The sequence below is a fragment of the Silene latifolia genome, chromosome 10, assembly GCF_048544455.1.
Source record: "Silene latifolia isolate original U9 population chromosome 10, ASM4854445v1, whole genome shotgun sequence".
Classification (NCBI taxonomy): domain Eukaryota; kingdom Viridiplantae; phylum Streptophyta; class Magnoliopsida; order Caryophyllales; family Caryophyllaceae; genus Silene; species Silene latifolia.
Genome location: NC_133535.1, coordinates 156,887,390 through 156,904,686, shown reverse-complemented (window position 1 = coordinate 156,904,686; position 17,297 = coordinate 156,887,390). Strand labels below are relative to the sequence as shown.

Below are 17,297 nucleotides of genomic sequence, written 5' to 3'. Positions count from 1 at the left end.
ATTAGTGGAGTCAATTAAGAGTGAGTATATTTAGAAAAGATTTGGCTAGAATATATTTAGAGAATAAGAATTAGTCAGAATATAACATTAAGCGCAATTTTTCAGTACTTGAGCGGGAATTTTGAGCGGGAATTTTTAAAATGTGTTAATCTTTTAGTATATAGGGGATTACCAATGACAACAACAAAAACAATTTTCTAATTCAATCAACACCCAAATTCTCATGACCTAGTTCATTACATCATGAATGGATCTCCACCAATATCTCCCCACTTGCCTCTCCCAACCTTCCAAAACAACACCCCAAATATTTCCAGAACTTACCAAAATCTTAGTGGCAACCCATTAAAAAACAAAGTTTGACACCACCACCACCAAAACCCCTCCAAAAAAACCAGTATAAAACACCATCTTCAACCCCAAACAAATCTTGCTATTGCCTCTTTCTCATTGACACATTTCATCAAACATTTTGTGTGCACAACATTTTCTCTTCTTTTTTGCCCATTTTTTCTTCCTTCTTTACACCCTCTCTCTCTCCAAACGATTCCTCATTTTCTTTGTTAAAGTGAGAGAGAGAGGCTGTAGAGATCCTGCATTTTTTGGCTACTAAGAGAAAATTTAATTAAAAAATTAAATTAAATTAATTTTTTTAAGGTTTTAAATTAGTTAACAATGGAGGTTTGTAAGGCTTCATTCATTGTTTTGGTTGTTTTTTCTCTAATTTTTGCTATGGCTCAAGCTCAATCTGCTGCCCCTGCTCCTGCTCCAACCAGTGATGGTATGAATTTATTGTCTGAATTTTAATTAATTTGAATATGATTTAGAACATATTTGTGTAATGATTTTAATTTTATTGTGTTTTCTGTTATAATCTTATCTGGGTATGCTTGATTAATGAAAAATTTTGCTAAAAAATTGAATTTTGTGTATTTTATGTTCTAATTAAATGTGGGTATATGTTCATATTTGGCTAAATAGTTGAATTTTGTGCATTTTATGTAATAATCTTATCTGAGTATGTTTGATTTGTGAAAAAATTTGACTAAATAGTTGAATTTTGTGCATTTTATGTTATAATCTTATCTGGGTATGTTTGATTTATGAACAAATTTGGCTAAAGAATTGAATTTTGTGTGTTTTATGGGATAATCATATGTGGGTAAGCTTGATTTATGAATAAATTTGACTAAAGAATTGAACTTTAGTGTATTTTATGTTATAATCTTACCTGGTTATGTTTGATATATGTGTTTTTTTTTTGAGTTAGTGAGTAAATTGAGTTTAGATCCAACAATTTGATGATTCTGAAATGGGTTTTGGTTAATTTTGTCATTAGCATATAATGTACATGTAAATTCAAGGATATTTGGTAATGTTTTGGTAAAAGTTTTTGTCTTTTACTCCCTCTGCCCCATTTGATTAAAATACCCCTCACAAAGAATTAAAAGAGGTATAACAAATGAATGAGACGGAGGGAGTATATGTTAATTTGTTAATAGCATAGAGTGCACATGTAATTTCAAGGTTATTTGGTGATGTTCTGTAAAAGTTTGTGCAATTTATATGTTTGTTGATTTGTTGCTTGAGTTATTGAAAGTTGTATACTTTTATTGAAATTTGTTGATTGCCCATATTGTAGATCTACTGCATTGTAGTGTTGAAATGACATTTGAGTTATGATATGTTATAGACTTCATCATTTAATTGTGTAAAGGGTTGAGGAAGTCTTAGCTTTGTGGTTAAGACGGAGTTAGTTTGGATAATATGTCCTATGTTTGAATCCCTCTTCCCTATATTGTACTGCCTTGGAAGCTCATTTCTAAACATAAAAGGCTATTTCAAGTATATGATTTGAAGGCATTGTGATGGTAATGCTGATGTTATTTCAAAGTTTTCCTACATATTTGAGAGTTGAATCATCAAGGGGTTTTTAACTTTGTTTTTATTTTTCCAAAGAACTTGAGCAAAAGTTTGACTTTGAATCTGATACACCAAGCTGACATTTGTTTATCTATTGTTTTGTGTCTCTGTCTCAATGGTTAGGTAGACAAGTGATTAGTGAATTTTCAAATTGTGGTTGTGTGTAATTTTTTTTTTTTTTAATGTTACGTGTGTTGATTGATAAGTTCAAGTCATGGGGAAAATGTAGAAGCAAGTTTTGTCAAAGTTGGCAAAGTTGAATTGAATCTCGCCTTTTACATTTACCAATGTATCTTTGTTGTGTCCTCTTGATGCTTCGAGAACGATTTCTAAAGCAATGGCGAGATTACCTTTACTGATTGTTTGGGACGAGGAAATTATTTCCGAGATAGTAAAGGTTAAAATCAATTGGAAAGTGGAAAGTGGCTGGCGGAGGGTGAAAAGAGAGTGCGATGAGGGAACTATTACTCACATATGGGATAATGTGTTACCTTAGGGTGAAAGTTGGTAATCCTTACTACCCTTTATCGGTTAATTATTACCTTCACTTCCTTATTTGCAGTTTTGCACCCTCTACTAGCATCCCTTGCCATCATTTCCCTCCTCTTCTCGCTTATATTTAGCGTTATTGTCCTGTTAAGTGTTAACAATTGTCCTCATACAAAGCAAATCTTTAGGCTTAACAATCAGGGTGTTATAGCATCAGGATCGCTAATGGTTCATTCTCCGGAACTAGGGGGTAGTTCTTGCCAAGAATGACAACTGAGACTCTGAGTCTCTGAAAGCCATCGTGCTCATGTAGACTTAAGGAAACTGACACCTGCGAAATTATCTGAAGTTCTGAACTAGTCCTAAACATAAGAACCATAGAATGCCACGGAACCTGGATTGACTTGGTATGAACCATAGATGGCCCGGGCTGTGTTGAACCCCATATGGATCGGGAAGTGACCAGTCCTAAACTGCTAGAATCAAATGACCTGACCCCATTACCATCGAAACTGACGTGTACCCGAAATCACAGACTTGGAGTCTCAGAAGTCAGAACTGTCATTAGCCAAAACGACTTAACCCTTGCCCTACCTGAATGATGTGTCAGTCTTGTTAACTATTGTATCATTTTGATCCATTTTGCCAATAATTTTGAAACACGTCTGATTCAACAAAATGCAAGTATTTTCACCTCATACTATCGTTTCAACACGATTTAGAAAAATTTGAGCCCTATAAACCAAGTCAATGTCTTAATGCCAATAGTACCATTTCAATGTTAACTTTGATCAAGTATGAGTCATTCTCTAATAGTTAGTCACGTCTTGCTTATTACTCGTTATTACTATTTCATTGACAATGGAATCCTGCATCGCTATCAACAATTAATAGACATTTTATTGACACGGTGCTATTTGATTAATTGTTTTGAGAAACAGTAGTACATATTTATCGAGGTCATTGATGTGTATACCAGTATCGTACACATTTGGTTGGTTTGCTTACAAACAATGTGGTTCTTTCAGGAACAAGCATTGATCAAGGGATAGCATATGTATTGATGCTGGTCGCTTTGGTGCTAACATACCTCATTCATTAAGCTTGCGGCCATAGAGGCCTAGCTAGCTAGGAGTATTACCACCACCATCCAAGACGCGTGTTCCTTTTTTTGTGTCTTTTTCTTTAATCGTATTCTGAAAATGGAATAGCGTTACTTTTGCTAATTTCTTCAATTAATGGATGCGATAGTTGTGTGATTATTTGGGAGTAGGAAGAGGTGTATTTGTATTTGGTTCTTTTTGACAATGATGTATGTCAGAAATTTGGATGAGATGAACGTTTGTTGAGATCATATTCACATAAATTCTCTCTTTATGCATCGACTGTTCTTGAACATCGTCTCTCTGGCAATATCAAATTGATTTTCTTCAAGGTCGACAAAAGTAGATATATGCTCCTACTGAACTAGAAACCGAAAACATTAAGGCAGGTGTTGGCTCGAGTTTTGCAATGAGAAGGAAAAGCAATAGCCAATAGGTAGAGCAATGCGGTTGTGACTTGTGGCCGTAGCAAACACTGCTCGGCCATCGCATAAAGGGTCATGCAAGGTTTTATATTAGGCCTGTTATACTTTCAATATATGTCAGAATTTTGCCCCGGCCATTATTCTTTCTATCTCATTGTTAACCTTAAACAGTGCATGCCTAATAGACTTCGAGCCTGTCACCCTCGGGTGGCTTCCCTAGTATACGTGATTTGCAGGCTATCATGTACACCCGAGGGTTTACCCAATGCGCACCAAAGATAGCGGTTGCTGGTTCTCTCGTCACCCAAAAAAAAAAAAACTAAACAGTGCAACTTTTTTATTTCCAGTTGCAAAAGGTCGCATGCGCAGGCATAAATAAGATTATAGCCACTATGAATTTCCGGAGCACTAGTTAAACTAACCGACATCTATGCATGAAAAACTTGTGATAAATTAAGGCCATACATAAGCCATCAAATACAACCTGAGCTCAGGCAACCCTCGGAAAAAACTGTATGGTGTACATATCGGATAATCAAAATTTGGTATGACTAATACCTGCACTATGACCTATGAGTTGCTCCTTTACGCGCAACCTTGCTTTATTCATGGCTTAGACGAATCTAATCTCTAAATTCTAAAGTCTACATTTGTACAGTTTGCCAGCAGCCTAATCATGAACTGAACCTAGTTTGCAACATGTACTTTACAACTTCGTAGAACGAAACCACAATCCCGACTGATGGACCTGCCCGAGCTACACGAGGCCCAGCCCCGGCAAATAAACCCTTCATTCCTCCATCTCTGTTGCATGAGAACAGGTCTATTAGATATACGTTACGCATGTTTGAAGTAGGTTGTCGGACAATGCCAAATTCATGTACGCATCTTCAGATATATTTTTATTGTCTGTGGATGCGTACTTGAATTTGACATAAAAAGTCACGGAACAAGGAACAATCGGAAAACATAAAAAGACAAAATCTTCAGAAAAGACTGGGTTATTATTCTACCACTTAGGTCCTCAAAATGATTTTATATAAAGAACAATCAAGGATTACCGCGTAAAATAGCACACAATAGATTTATCCAGAGATTTTCAAGTACATACCTCCAGATCTCCACCAGTGTCTGCCTCGTAGTCATCTTCAGTGCCCGGAGAGGATCCTTCTGTAATCAACACAAATCGTATTTAGGTAACAGAAAGACGAGCAGAGAATCCTTAAATCCGGTAATTAATAAATAGTACAAAAGAATGCAAACGTTTGTCATAAGCAGCACAGAAATGGTTTAACTTCAAGTCAACCTCTATTTGTCGACGTGTCCTTGCAACATCCAAGGGGCATGTTGCCCCTGCAGCAAGGCTTCCGGCAATAAATCCCGCAGTAAAATTTGAACCAAGGACAGTGAGAACACTTGCTCCGTCTCCAACTTGGGTCATAAGTTTCCACCTCATCTACAAGATAATAAGAACAGTATCACTACAGTAATCATACAAGCTAAAATAAGTCTCCCACAATTGGAGGGCACTGAAATTGGAATTTGGCAGCACCCTCACATGAATAAATACAAACAGGGAAGGCACCTTAGCAAATTTACTGAAATCGAACATCTTACAGGTTCGAGGATTGACCAACACATAGCTGAGTACGGAACATCACGAGCAAGCTGTACTCCAAGACCAGTCCAAAGAAAGCGGAAATTTCGTACTGTGCAAAGGAGATAATACGTCAAGTGCTTAGAACTGGATTTTCTAAGAATGAACATATATTTAAACCTGGAAACGGGTCAATTGGGTTGGGCCGTTCGGGTCTCTCATTGATCTCGGGTTACTTCGGGTCGGGTCATTTCGGGTTTCGAGTCTGTTTCCGGTTTGTTGGTCGGGTCTGTTTCGGGTCAAGCAGGTCAGGTTGTTTTGGGTCTGGTCATTTTCGGGTCAATGAATAAGAAAGAAAAAGTCATTTCAAGTCTTTTTGGTTCAATTAGAGTTATGTTTTGTCAGGTCATTTTCGGGTTTGGTGGTTTCAGGAACGGGTCATTTTCGGGTCGGGTCAATTACAGGTTTGGTTTAGAGAGCTAGGGTCATGTTTGGGTCGGGTCGGGTCAATTCGGGTTTCGAGCCACGTTCAAGTGATGTAATTCGGGTCGGGTCGATCGTGTCGGGTTGTTTTTGCCGGGTCTACATATATGCAAGATCTAAAAAAACTTTCGCTACACATTCGAAATCACGTTGCAAAAAAGGTCTCAGCTCCTAAGAGTGAATTTAGAAACAATTTATAGAACGCATTTACACAAGAGAGCTTGGTGCTATTGGCTTGTACAGCGTGTTTCCCAGTTAAAAGTTAAAACCTTAAAATCTTTGTGCTTAAAAAGAAGGACGCGCAGACCCAAGAGTTAACTAACTGAAATGCTGCAGTCATGCATTACAAGGAGTGAAGAAGGATAAACTCACATAAACTGTGGAGGTTTGTTGCCGTATTGCCATTAGAAACAACCCCGATAAGGGTCTTCACTACACCAGGGGGCTTTTTTCCGGACTCCTTAAATGCCTAACATGCAATATTTGGTGTAGAGAAAATCTTGAAAAATTAGCATGTTATTATTACCTAAAAATAAAAAAGGTTAACATTACTAGGTTCACATCAATGTTAAAACAGACAGAGAAGAGAAGCACCTGCATCCGTGTTCGGGCGAGTTCAATAGGATAACATGTGGTGCAAGCTAGAGAGCGAGCTAAAGCGCCAGCAATAAGGGGCACGTATGGCTTCATACTTGGCAATCTTTCGGCAGCTAATTCCTCCATACGATTTCGGAATACATCATAGAAAGGAAGATAAATTCCTACCTGAAGGGAAATACATAGAACAACTAAATGCATAAATTAACAAAACAACGAGCATATTACATATACAGAAAATCACGTCCATAATTTCTCTGGAAGTTACCATTGGTATTGCCAATGCCAGGCCAGCATTTGTTCCTCGCCATAGTCGTGTGACTCCTTCCTGTATACGTCTACACTTTTAATTCGATTCATTCAAAAATATACCAACAAGGAAAGTTAGATAAATAAAGCATATTTGACTACTCTGAAGGTAAGAAAAACTTAGAGCTCATCATGGCTCATATGTAACAGATTAACTAACAGCAGGCAACTAATGCTCAGGGTTCTCAGCGCTATAAAAACCGACTTTGGCAGGAAAACAGAACACAGATAAAAAGATGAGTGAATATATGGCGGTCTAAACGCAAACTATCATCAGAGACATGTTATACAATTTGGTATGTCGTTACGATTAAGAACAGTAAATAGATGAGCAGCTTATACATGGCCTTCTACCTGTCTAACAATTTTGTAGAGTGCATCTAACGTTCCTTTGTAATGAAAACAATCAGGTGGGCATATAGACACTGTTCCTTGAATTCCAGCTCGAGCGCATGTGGGTGAACACCTTAAGTCAGCAAACATCTGTCAAGGAATAGACAGAAACAGCATGACCAATTAAATGAGAATAAAAAAAGAACTAAAGTTTCGATAACAAACTTTCACGTAACACATTCAATAATCATTGGCATACCATTGTTGGACCGAAGAATGCCATCCGACTCAACGCGTTGCTTAATGGATGAGCATACGGAGCTCCTGCAGCTTGAGCTTGCAACCTTGTCTGCACTGACAGTATCAGTATTATGTATGCTACGAGTACCATTGTATCACTTCGTTCGTGAAAAAAACCCTTCATATATATATACATAACCCATGTAAGATTGTCGGCTAAACTCAAATAAGGACAGGCACAAAGCATAATACCAACGACTCAATGAGGTGCTAAACCACCAGACTACATCAGGCTGAGCATCACAGTTCATCAAATTATTACACTTTTTAATTTGACAGGACAAAATGGCTCACTAAATTTTTTGATTCTTACGCTGTGAAGCAACACTCGACTGTAAAGAAATGACACGCACATGTGACAGTTTTACCCTGTCATAGACGAAAACCTTTGACAAACGGGGGTAATAATAATGTTTTCTTAGTTTCAAGAATGACCCGAGCAGGACCCATGGCCAAGGTGTAAAGCGGGGGTGTGGCGTACAATTTTTGGGAGATTAATCTACTACGGAGTATAATAGACTCCAAAACCAAGTCTCGACAAGCCTTGCACACACCAAGAGCTTGCCTACTAGAATAACATCTACTCCGTAGAATCATGGACTTTCACAACCATTAAACCTCTCCCACATTTGCAATTAAACAACAACCAACTCTCTTTCCGCACTTTTGTTTAAACAATCGAAATAAAATGCCATAACGACGACACTAGAATCGAACTTCAAGCTAACCCTATCAAATACTCCCTCTGTTACAGTCATTTGTTATCCTTTTCTATTTTAGGGTGTCTGATCCAATCATTTGTTATCCTTTTCTATTTGGTGTCTAAGTCAAATGTTGTCCTTTCTATTTTAGGAATGCGTTTGATGAACAATTTAATTATTCACACTCAATTTGGTTCACATGTCATTTAGTAATTGGACCTCTCCTCTTTTCTAGGTCTTTGTGCCAAAATCAAAAGACAACAAATGACGAGACAGAGGGAGTATGTGCCTAACTGAGACAGACCACATAAATTTTCAATTTTTTTCCTAGGACAATTCCCCCATATCTGAAGACCTTAAACAATTCCCTCACACCTCACCTCTCATTTCCCAATGTCAGCAACATAATGCAAATTCTACCAAATTCCACAGGACAAGCACTACCAAAATACCCCAAAACAAGAAAATTTCTCACTATAAGCCATGAGGCACAGTCGCGGCCTAATCTAGCTAAATAGAGCTAATATCACCTCAAAATGTGGTAAAATGGGTCATTCCCTAAGCATTGTCCTGTTTGTCTCATCAGTCATCCCTCTATTGGACCTATTTTATTGTTTAAGACGTATATGTCCGTCTTAAATAAGAATTTGTGTTAAAACAATGTCAGGAGGCAAAAAAACATCCTCAGAAATACCAATTCACCAAATAAAATAAATAAAAAACAGAAAATCCAAAAGGGGTACAAGAAAAAAATGAAAAATCAAACCTTGGCAACATCAAGAGGGTTAACCAGAACAGCAGAGAGGAATGCAGCACCTGCTGCAGAAAGCGTATTCGCAACGAAATTATTTCTATTTCTATGATTATTATTGTTATTATTATTATTATTATTGTAATTGTTGTTGTTCTTCAACTGCTTTGAAGAACATGGTGATATTGATGAAGAAGAAGAAAATTCCACCATTTTATTCCTTCTGTACAACAAAACAACAAAAGGGTATTTGTTAATTGAAGAGAATTTGATACCCAGAAAGCTAAAACATGAAAATAAATCAAAAATTGATTGGAATATTGAAAAAATGGTAAGGAAAAAAAGGCATGAACTTTACCATTATTTTGGTGACTAAAAATGTCAAATTACTAACATGTATGTATGTTGAAGAAATTGATTGGAGAATATGATTGGAATTTAAACCAAGAAATATATGACTGTATAATAATGTATGAAATGTGGAAATTAGAAGGTCCATCAATGGCGGTTGAGGCTGAGGGACACATGTTTGATACTTTGGTTCTCTAGGGTACACGAAAGCATTGACCTGTACTTTGTTGTGACGATGTGGTATTTTTCGTGTTTGATTTAGTTCTTGGCTCCCATTTTTTTGGATTAGTTAATTTGTGTGTACTGGTGGTCGTCAATATATGAAAAGTCCTAGACAAGACTTGGCCACGACCCGGGTTACGGTTAGCCACGCCGGTCAGTGGCAGGTCGGGGGCTCTCTTTGCTGAGCTCTGAATTGGGTTATTTAGAAGGTGGGTTGGGTTGAGCTAGTTCCAGCTTGTCCTAACCCCGTTCAAAATGCCTTTTTTTTACCTGGCTGCTAAAGGTCGTCGAAAAATTACTAAATATCGTCGACAATTTTAATGAACTTTCAAATTTGCCCCTCCCTCACACTCCCCCTCATATTTTCCTTTTTATTCAATAACTACCTTTCACATTCGAAATTTTGAAAAAAAAAAAAACCCGACTCAAATTTCAACAAAAAAATGTATCGACCGCATAATTTCCGTCACGAATTCAAACATTCAACAAGATATGTGATTAGTATTAATAATTTTTTGTATTATTTTGCTTAGTTTGTAAATTTGTGACGGAATTAGGATAGATGCCAAAGTTGTGACGGAATTAGGATAGATGCTTTGATTTCAATCGGATTTAGTCGTGTTACGCGAAAATCAAACGGAATAATCGAAACAATTAATCGAAAAAAAAAAAAAGGAAAACACGAGAACTGGGCCCAGACGAGGAACTTCTTCGTCCAAGTCCAGGCCCAGACGAAAGAATTCCTCGTCTAATATGGGCTCTGGACTAGGGATGTCAATCTCACCCGCATCCATCAAAACCCGATCCACCCGATCCTAAAAGATGGATGAAAACCCGATTTAAATTGATGATGGATGGATGACGGATGAAACGGATGATGGATGACGGATGGGTTGGATGAAGAAATTCCACCCGCCATCCATCCATCACCCGATTTTATTATTTATTTTTTTTAATTTTTTTTACATATAACACATTATTAAGATATAAAATATTTAAATTTTCATATTTTTCTACTCTCAATATAAATATTTTGTGAACTTACCCACTAGAAAGTTAAACTAAAATAATTATCTAACTTTATTTTTGTAGAGAAAAAAAATCATCATTTTTTTTAACTTGAAATATATAAATACACAACACCCGTTTATCACCCGATCCACCCGTTTCATCCATGGATGATGGATGGATGGATGACGGATGATATGTTTCACGGATGACGGACGGGTTGGATGAGATTTTAAAAGGACGGATGGATGACGGACGAGGCTTCACCCGACCCGAACCCGATCCATTGACATCCCTACTCTGGACGAAGGATTCTTTCGTCTGGGCCTGGAGTTGGACGAAGAATTCCTTCGTCTGGCCCAGTTCACGTGTTTTTTTTTTTTTTTTTCTGTAGGTTTTAGAATTTCTCGATACTTTTTTTTTTTTTTTAAATAAATTTTTTTCGTCTTGTTTTGTTATCGTTATAAACTAATAAATTATTAATAATAATTCTCGTCCGTGGCGAAGTCGTTGTAAATATATATTTTTTCCGTCTCGTTTTGTCGACGTAAAATATTAATTAATTATTACTAATAAACTCCTTTTGGGGATATTTTGTTTTTTTATTTATTTTTTAATTTACTTAAACTTATATTTATAAATTATTTGTTTTATTAATTTAAGTAATCAAGTTGTTGTAAATATATTTTTGTTGCGTCTCGTTTTGTTTACGTAAAATATTAATTAATTATTATTAAAAAAACCCGTTCCGGGTTATTTTTTTTTTTTTTAATTTTTAATTTACTTAAACTTATATTTATAAATTCTTTGTTTTATTTTTTGAATAGATGGCCGGTGGAGGAAATGACCGTCACGTTCGAGCTCGAAAGGGGCTCCAGTTTGGGTCTGAGGTTGGAGATGGTAGTACCGATTCGTGGACTGAGGAGCGGTTGGAAGAGGAGCTGGTTCGGTCTGGTGATGTGATAGGTGAGGAGGAGGCGGGTTATGAGCGAGTGCGTAGAGTGCCACGTACACGGAATGAGGAGGGGCGTTTTCAGCGGATGTCGGATGGTAGTTCTAGTAGTGTGGTGGCTCCGAAGAAGAAGAAGTCGGGTAAGGATGTCTCGTGGTTGATCGATCATCGTGTTCCGGGTGGTCCGATGTTTCCCCACGTGATTCCTAGCTTTGGGGGCCACATTGCCAACACCTTATGGCCGACTCCTAATGAGGTCGGTCGACCAGTTTTGACGGGTTACCACCGGTTTGGTAAGACGAGGTTGTTGAGTTGTTGGCAACTCCCTCCCTGCCGTTCGGACTATTTATGATGAGTCTTGGTCTTTCTCACCTATTAGATTCCATGGCCGAGTATTATAACATGCCCTTTATTTCTGCTTTTGTTGAGAGATGGCAACCCGACACCAACAGTTTTCACATGCCTTTTGGGGAGATGTCACTACTACAAATCCAGGCAACTACAACGCCCCATTAACAACGAGTATTCACGAAAATCACAATAGACGTTGTATAATGTATGGCGCGAATTTTACTAAAATGAATTACAACGGGTATGGTTATAAAAACCGTTGTTATTAGTTTTAACAACGGGTTACACATACACAAGCGTTGTTACTAATGTGGCGCAAAATTGACGCAAAAATAGTGAAAGGTAATCACAACGGTTGCTTTTGGAACCCGTTGTTAAAACTTCTTTGACAACGGTTGTTAATTTACAACCGTTGTTAAAACGTATTTGACAACGGTTGTTGTTTAATAACCGTTGTCAATACCTTCCACACTATCAACCACACAAACACAAGTCTGCTGCAGCCACAAAACACAAACCTTAATACACAAACACAAATCCAGCATTAGCCAAACACAAACACAAAACACAAACCTTAACCGTCGTCTCTTTCTCTCTTTCTCATCGTCGCTTTATCTTCTCGCCGTCACTGTTGATTTCATCGTCTCTTTACGTACGTTCTGTAATTATCATGTTTGTTTCATCGTCATTATTTTATTTTTCTAATTATTTCATTTCCATGTATGTGTTTTTATCGACCATTAGGTTCCGTTCAGCATCTGCTATATCGTCATATATATAGCTGCAGCTGCTGCTGCTCCGTCAAGCCATCTTCTTTGGCGTCCTTCAGTACGGATCGAGCATAGTAAGAGTCTTAAGGATGATATCATTCATTTTGTTGGAGTTTGGAGTTTGTTTTGAAAGATTAAGGAGAGGGTTAATTTATTTGGAGTTTGTTTTAGCAGTTAGGGTCTGGAGAATATATTGAGATAATGGAAATGCATCTTATTACTAACCCTTCTCATTCCATATTGTCCGTTCATATGCACAAGTGATGGCGGTAATAATCGGATCTTGATGATGACCGATCTATGGAGTTCAAAAATGGAAGCAAATCAAACAAGCATAACTCAACACTTTCAAAATGATCATTTCATTTAATTTTAAACCAAATACATTACAAGCAATTATCGAAATCAAAAGATGTATAATAAGCGGAACAACCCGGTTAAGCGTAAAAAGCGCTTCTCAACCTGCCACCAATCACGCCACTCTGGTATACCGCTAACTTTCGGGTCATTGGCTTCATATTTTGCAATAACAGATTGAATATATGCAAGGACACGACTTGCATGTGGAGATAAGGTTGGAAGAGTATCACTCAACATATCTCTGGCTGCAGCCAAGTTGCGAGTAACAGGCCGACGAGGGTATGAAGATGATGATGATGATGAGGCTTTGTTGACAAGCCGGACTGCTTCACGCCTCTTAATCCAATAATTCCGTTGATGTTCAAGGGATGCTTTGATTAATGGGTGTTGATCGGCGGGAAGCCCGGCGAGAACCTTCCCATCATCTTCAATCGTTTGTGTAAGCCATTCTTCGTTGTTGATAAAATTAGGGTTCATTGCCATGTTGTTTCAATTAATGAATGTTAGTAAAGGATGCTTTAATATTTATAGTCACATTTATAAGTTTTTTTCAAAACCGTTGGTAATTAATTTAAGGGACATTCTGCATATGCATCGAAATTATAACGGGCCGTAATTATGCATGCATCTAGTAATATTTAATTTAATTTTTATTTTATTTTTTAGGAACAAACAACAACGGTTATTTATTAAAAAACCGTTGTCTTTAGTTATAACAACGGTTTTGTATATTACAACCGTTGTTATAACTTTCCCTCCAAAATTGAGTCACACTTTCCACAACGGGTTTTTATACTTAAAACCGTTGTTAATAGTTTTAACAACGGTTAAACGGTTTCCTTAAGAAAACCAACCGTTGTTAAAACCTTTTACAACGGACGCTTTAACAACGTCCGCTTTTTTATATAACAACGGTTTTTGACCGTTGTTATAGCCTGTATCTGTAGTAGTGTGTCCATACTCCTTCACGATGTTGCGCAGATCTTAGGCGTTCGGGTTGATTGTAACTGTTATAAGGTGGAGAGTAATGACGGGACGTTGGCGGATCCCCTTATGTATGTTTGTGGCTTCTTTGGGATTGCATCAGACCAGTTGAGGTTGCCGTTAAACTCTAGTAAGAAGGTCCCTATTTACAAGAGTGAGGGTATATTGGTAGATGCAGTTCCGGATGTATCTGAGAGTAAAGGGCATCGACCATGGATGATCTCATACTCGGATCTGCATTCCGAATTTCATCGAATAACTCCTCCAATCGATCATCGTCACAAGTCGGCATTGCCTCCGAACCATCGTACTCCAACTTCCTCCAAAATGCATGTAACACATCAACAGGGACCCGAGATCCGTTTCTAGCAATGCGATGAAGTGTACAAGCACATAACAAACCAAGTGTAGTAGCCTTTACACAACCGCAATCGATAATCAAGGCATCTTCCGTCATCTTGGCACCTCTTTCGAATTCTTCACGCAATTCACTGATGACATTCTTTGATATTTTTAAAGAAAGTCTGGAAAATAATCGCTGAATCCCCGTCAACCGCTTCGATCTAGATAACTCCAACGAGTGTCGGATCTCAACATGTTGCGTTTCCATCAAAGAATGAAACTGAATCCAAATGCTATCAACGGCCAGTTTCTCGTTATTCAACCATCTCTTCAGATTCGCATGAGCCGACTCAACCCGGGATGTAGAAGTATTCCCAAAATGAGTTATCTTGTTCGTTCTATACTTGGCCCAATTTTTCAAGTGCGGGAACCATTGCCTCTCAATATAAGCCGCCACTCCCGCCCATTCCCTTGCCAATTTGCCCCACGCAACATTAAACTTATCTTCGGTCTTCGCCTCGACAACCGATTCAAACAAGTTAAAAGTTACGTGCTTAGCCCAACTATCCTGACCCGTGATATCAAGTGCTTTCGTCTCCACGTTAGAATATATATGCCAAAGACATAGCAAGTGGGACGAATCCGGAAAAACAATGGGAATCGCGTTCAACAAACCTGCCTCGCAATCAGTAACAATAACATTAGGTTGAACGGCATCATTGAGAAGGGCCTTCAGTTTCCGTAACACCCACAAATATCCATCCTGTAACAGCCCAAGGTAACCTGCTAGCGTGATATTGTCCGCTCTGGGAGACACAACTCCCTCACGGCTTTAAAACGCGTCACACTAGGAAGAGGTAGCCACATGATTATAAACCATGCTTCGTTCCCCTCTTCTACCGATGTGGGAAGGTCACCTTCCCTCCTCCCCAAAGGAGAAGGCAGCGTCCTCGCTGCCCACCTAAGCACAGCCCCGGCTCGATACCATTTGTAACAGCCCAAGGTAACTGCTAGCGTGATATTGTCCGCTCCGGGAGACACAACTCCCTCACGGCTTTAAAACGCGTCACACTAGGAAGAGGTAGCCACATGATTATAAACCATGCTTCGTTCCCCTCTTCTACCGATGTGGGAAGGTCACCTTCCCTCGCTCTGATACCATTTGTAACAGCCCAAGGTAACCTGCTAGCGTGATATTGTCCGCTCTGGGAGACACAACTCCCTCACGGCTTTAAAACGCGTCACACTAGGAAGAGGTAGCCACATGATTATAAACCATGCTTCGTTCCCCTCTTCTACCGATGTGGGTTCTCCCAGCCACGAAATGTCATAATTAATGTAACATGTAAACATAAGAATATGAATATGAATAACACATAGCCTTAGCATATAGATGCTAGACAATCGTTCTTATCATGTGAACAACAATATAACAACACGTAGTCCTAGCATGCGAATACTAGACCGACTCATACTACACTATCATGTGAGTCACATAACATCCAGGAATCCAAACTCTATCAACCATAGCCGGCTTGCATCTCACCTTCTATGATTCATAGAATCACCATACAAGAAAGGGCAATATATCAAATACAGGCATAAGTTCTTAGTCCCGTCAATAGTCACTTTGTAACTCAAGTCTATACCACGAGGTAGGGAAGGTAATCGAACCGGTATCTTGGCTCAGCGGTTACTATTAAGAAAACATGGCCAAGAGACAACACAACCCTAGCCTAAAATCTGCGCAGACCTAGACATGCGGATACACACCACCGCACCCAAGACTCACAACTTTATTTAAAACAAAGTGAAGTGAGTACCCTAAGGACACCACCGAAGGGTTAAGGCTACCCATCCTTCGGGGTGGATCTAACCCAATTTTGAGGGAAGGTGACCTTCCCACATCGGTAGAAGAGGGGAACGAAGCATGGTTTATAATCATGTGGCTACCTCTTCCTAGTGTGACGCGTTTTAAAGCCGTGAGGGAGTTGTGTCTCCCAGAGCGGACAATATCACGCTAGCAGGTTACCTTGGGCTGTTACAAATGGTATCAGAGCCGGGGCCTGTGCCGGTGGGCAGCGAGGACGCTGCCTTCTCCTTTGGGGAGGAGGGAAGGTGACCTTCCCACATCGGTAGAAGAGGGGAACGAAGCATGGTTTATAATCATGTGGCTACCTCTTCCTAGTGTGACGCGTTTTAAAGCCGTGAGGGAGTTGTGTCTCCCAAAGCGGACAATATCACGCTAGCAGGTTACCTTGGGCTGTTACACATCCTCGGACTCATGCGTCACAAGAGCATACGCGATGACAAAGCTCTTCCCGACGGGTGTGACTCCAACAATCTCAACAAGCGGAAGACGGTATAAATTTGTCTTGTACGTGGAATCGATCAATACCACATAATAGTATGATCGAAACATATTAACGGCTTCTGGATGAGCCATGAACACGTGGGTTAGCTCATCGGTCTCGATCGCTGACCCAATAATGAACGTACTTATCTTTGAACCGCAAGTGCTAACATATGTTGTGCCGGGTTTCTCCCTTCTCTTTCCTCGGCCCTTACTTTTTGAGAACGATTGTAGATTTGTCGCCGATTAGGTCTTGACTTTTCCGGATTCCGCTGATGCAAACCCGCACTAATAATTGTCGGTCTAACGTGAGCTCTAACTTGGGCATCAATATAAGCCAACTCCTCGTCATCAAACTTTGCAAAGTATCTGTCGCCGTCACAATACAACGTTAAAGCATGATTATGAAACCCGGATCTCATCACAAGCTGCCACTTATTCTCTTCTAATTCAACAACTTTCATTGAAAATTTGCAATTGCACCACGAGGTAGCCGTGTTACCCCTCATTAAAGAATCGACATCCTTATTTACGGGACCTTTTCCACCCATCCGACAAACAAAATAATGTTGTCTCAAATTCGTGTTACGACC

The 17,297-nt window shown here is 38.9% G+C and overlaps 2 protein-coding genes and 1 long non-coding RNA gene across 6 annotated transcripts; 1 reads left to right on the top strand and 2 right to left on the bottom strand.

The window, feature by feature from the left end:
- Positions 1–173: 173 nt before the first annotated feature.
- LOC141606515 (uncharacterized) lies at positions 174–3,808 on the top strand. The gene is made up of 2 exons (XR_012526751.1): positions 174–781; positions 3,441–3,808. It is a non-coding gene; the product is annotated as an uncharacterized LOC141606515 (long non-coding RNA).
- Positions 3,809–4,369: 561 nt separating this feature from the next.
- On the bottom strand, positions 4,370–9,461 carry LOC141606514 (mitochondrial carrier protein MTM1-like). Of its 4 annotated transcripts, none has more exons than XR_012526750.1 (11): positions 9,370–9,461; positions 9,027–9,234; positions 7,519–7,677; positions 7,281–7,409; positions 6,886–6,945; positions 6,615–6,785; positions 6,393–6,489; positions 5,526–5,649; positions 5,247–5,396; positions 5,052–5,110; positions 4,370–4,744 (listed from the first exon to the last, which is right to left on the bottom strand). XR_012526750.1 is itself a non-coding variant. In XM_074425668.1 (11 exons), the coding sequence occupies exons 2-11, from the start codon at positions 9,222–9,224 to the stop codon at positions 4,615–4,617; spliced, it is 1,176 nt and encodes a 391-aa protein (XP_074281769.1). In that variant the 5' UTR covers positions 9,225–9,234; positions 9,370–9,461; the 3' UTR covers positions 4,370–4,614. The 4 variants fall into 4 exon arrangements, 3 of the variants coding, with proteins under 3 accessions (XP_074281769.1, XP_074281768.1, XP_074281770.1); XM_074425668.1 differs by having other exon boundaries at positions 5,558–5,649; positions 7,519–7,608; XM_074425667.1 differs by having other exon boundaries at positions 4,501–4,744; positions 5,558–5,649.
- A 4,690-nt stretch (positions 9,462–14,151) lies between these two features.
- Positions 14,152–16,797, bottom strand: LOC141608720 (uncharacterized). Its single transcript, XM_074428065.1, has 2 exons — positions 16,750–16,797; positions 14,152–15,114 (listed from the first exon to the last, which is right to left on the bottom strand). The coding sequence occupies exons 1-2, from the start codon at positions 16,795–16,797 to the stop codon at positions 14,152–14,154; spliced, it is 1,011 nt and encodes a 336-aa protein (XP_074284166.1).
- Between the last annotated feature and the right edge of the window lie 500 nt (positions 16,798–17,297).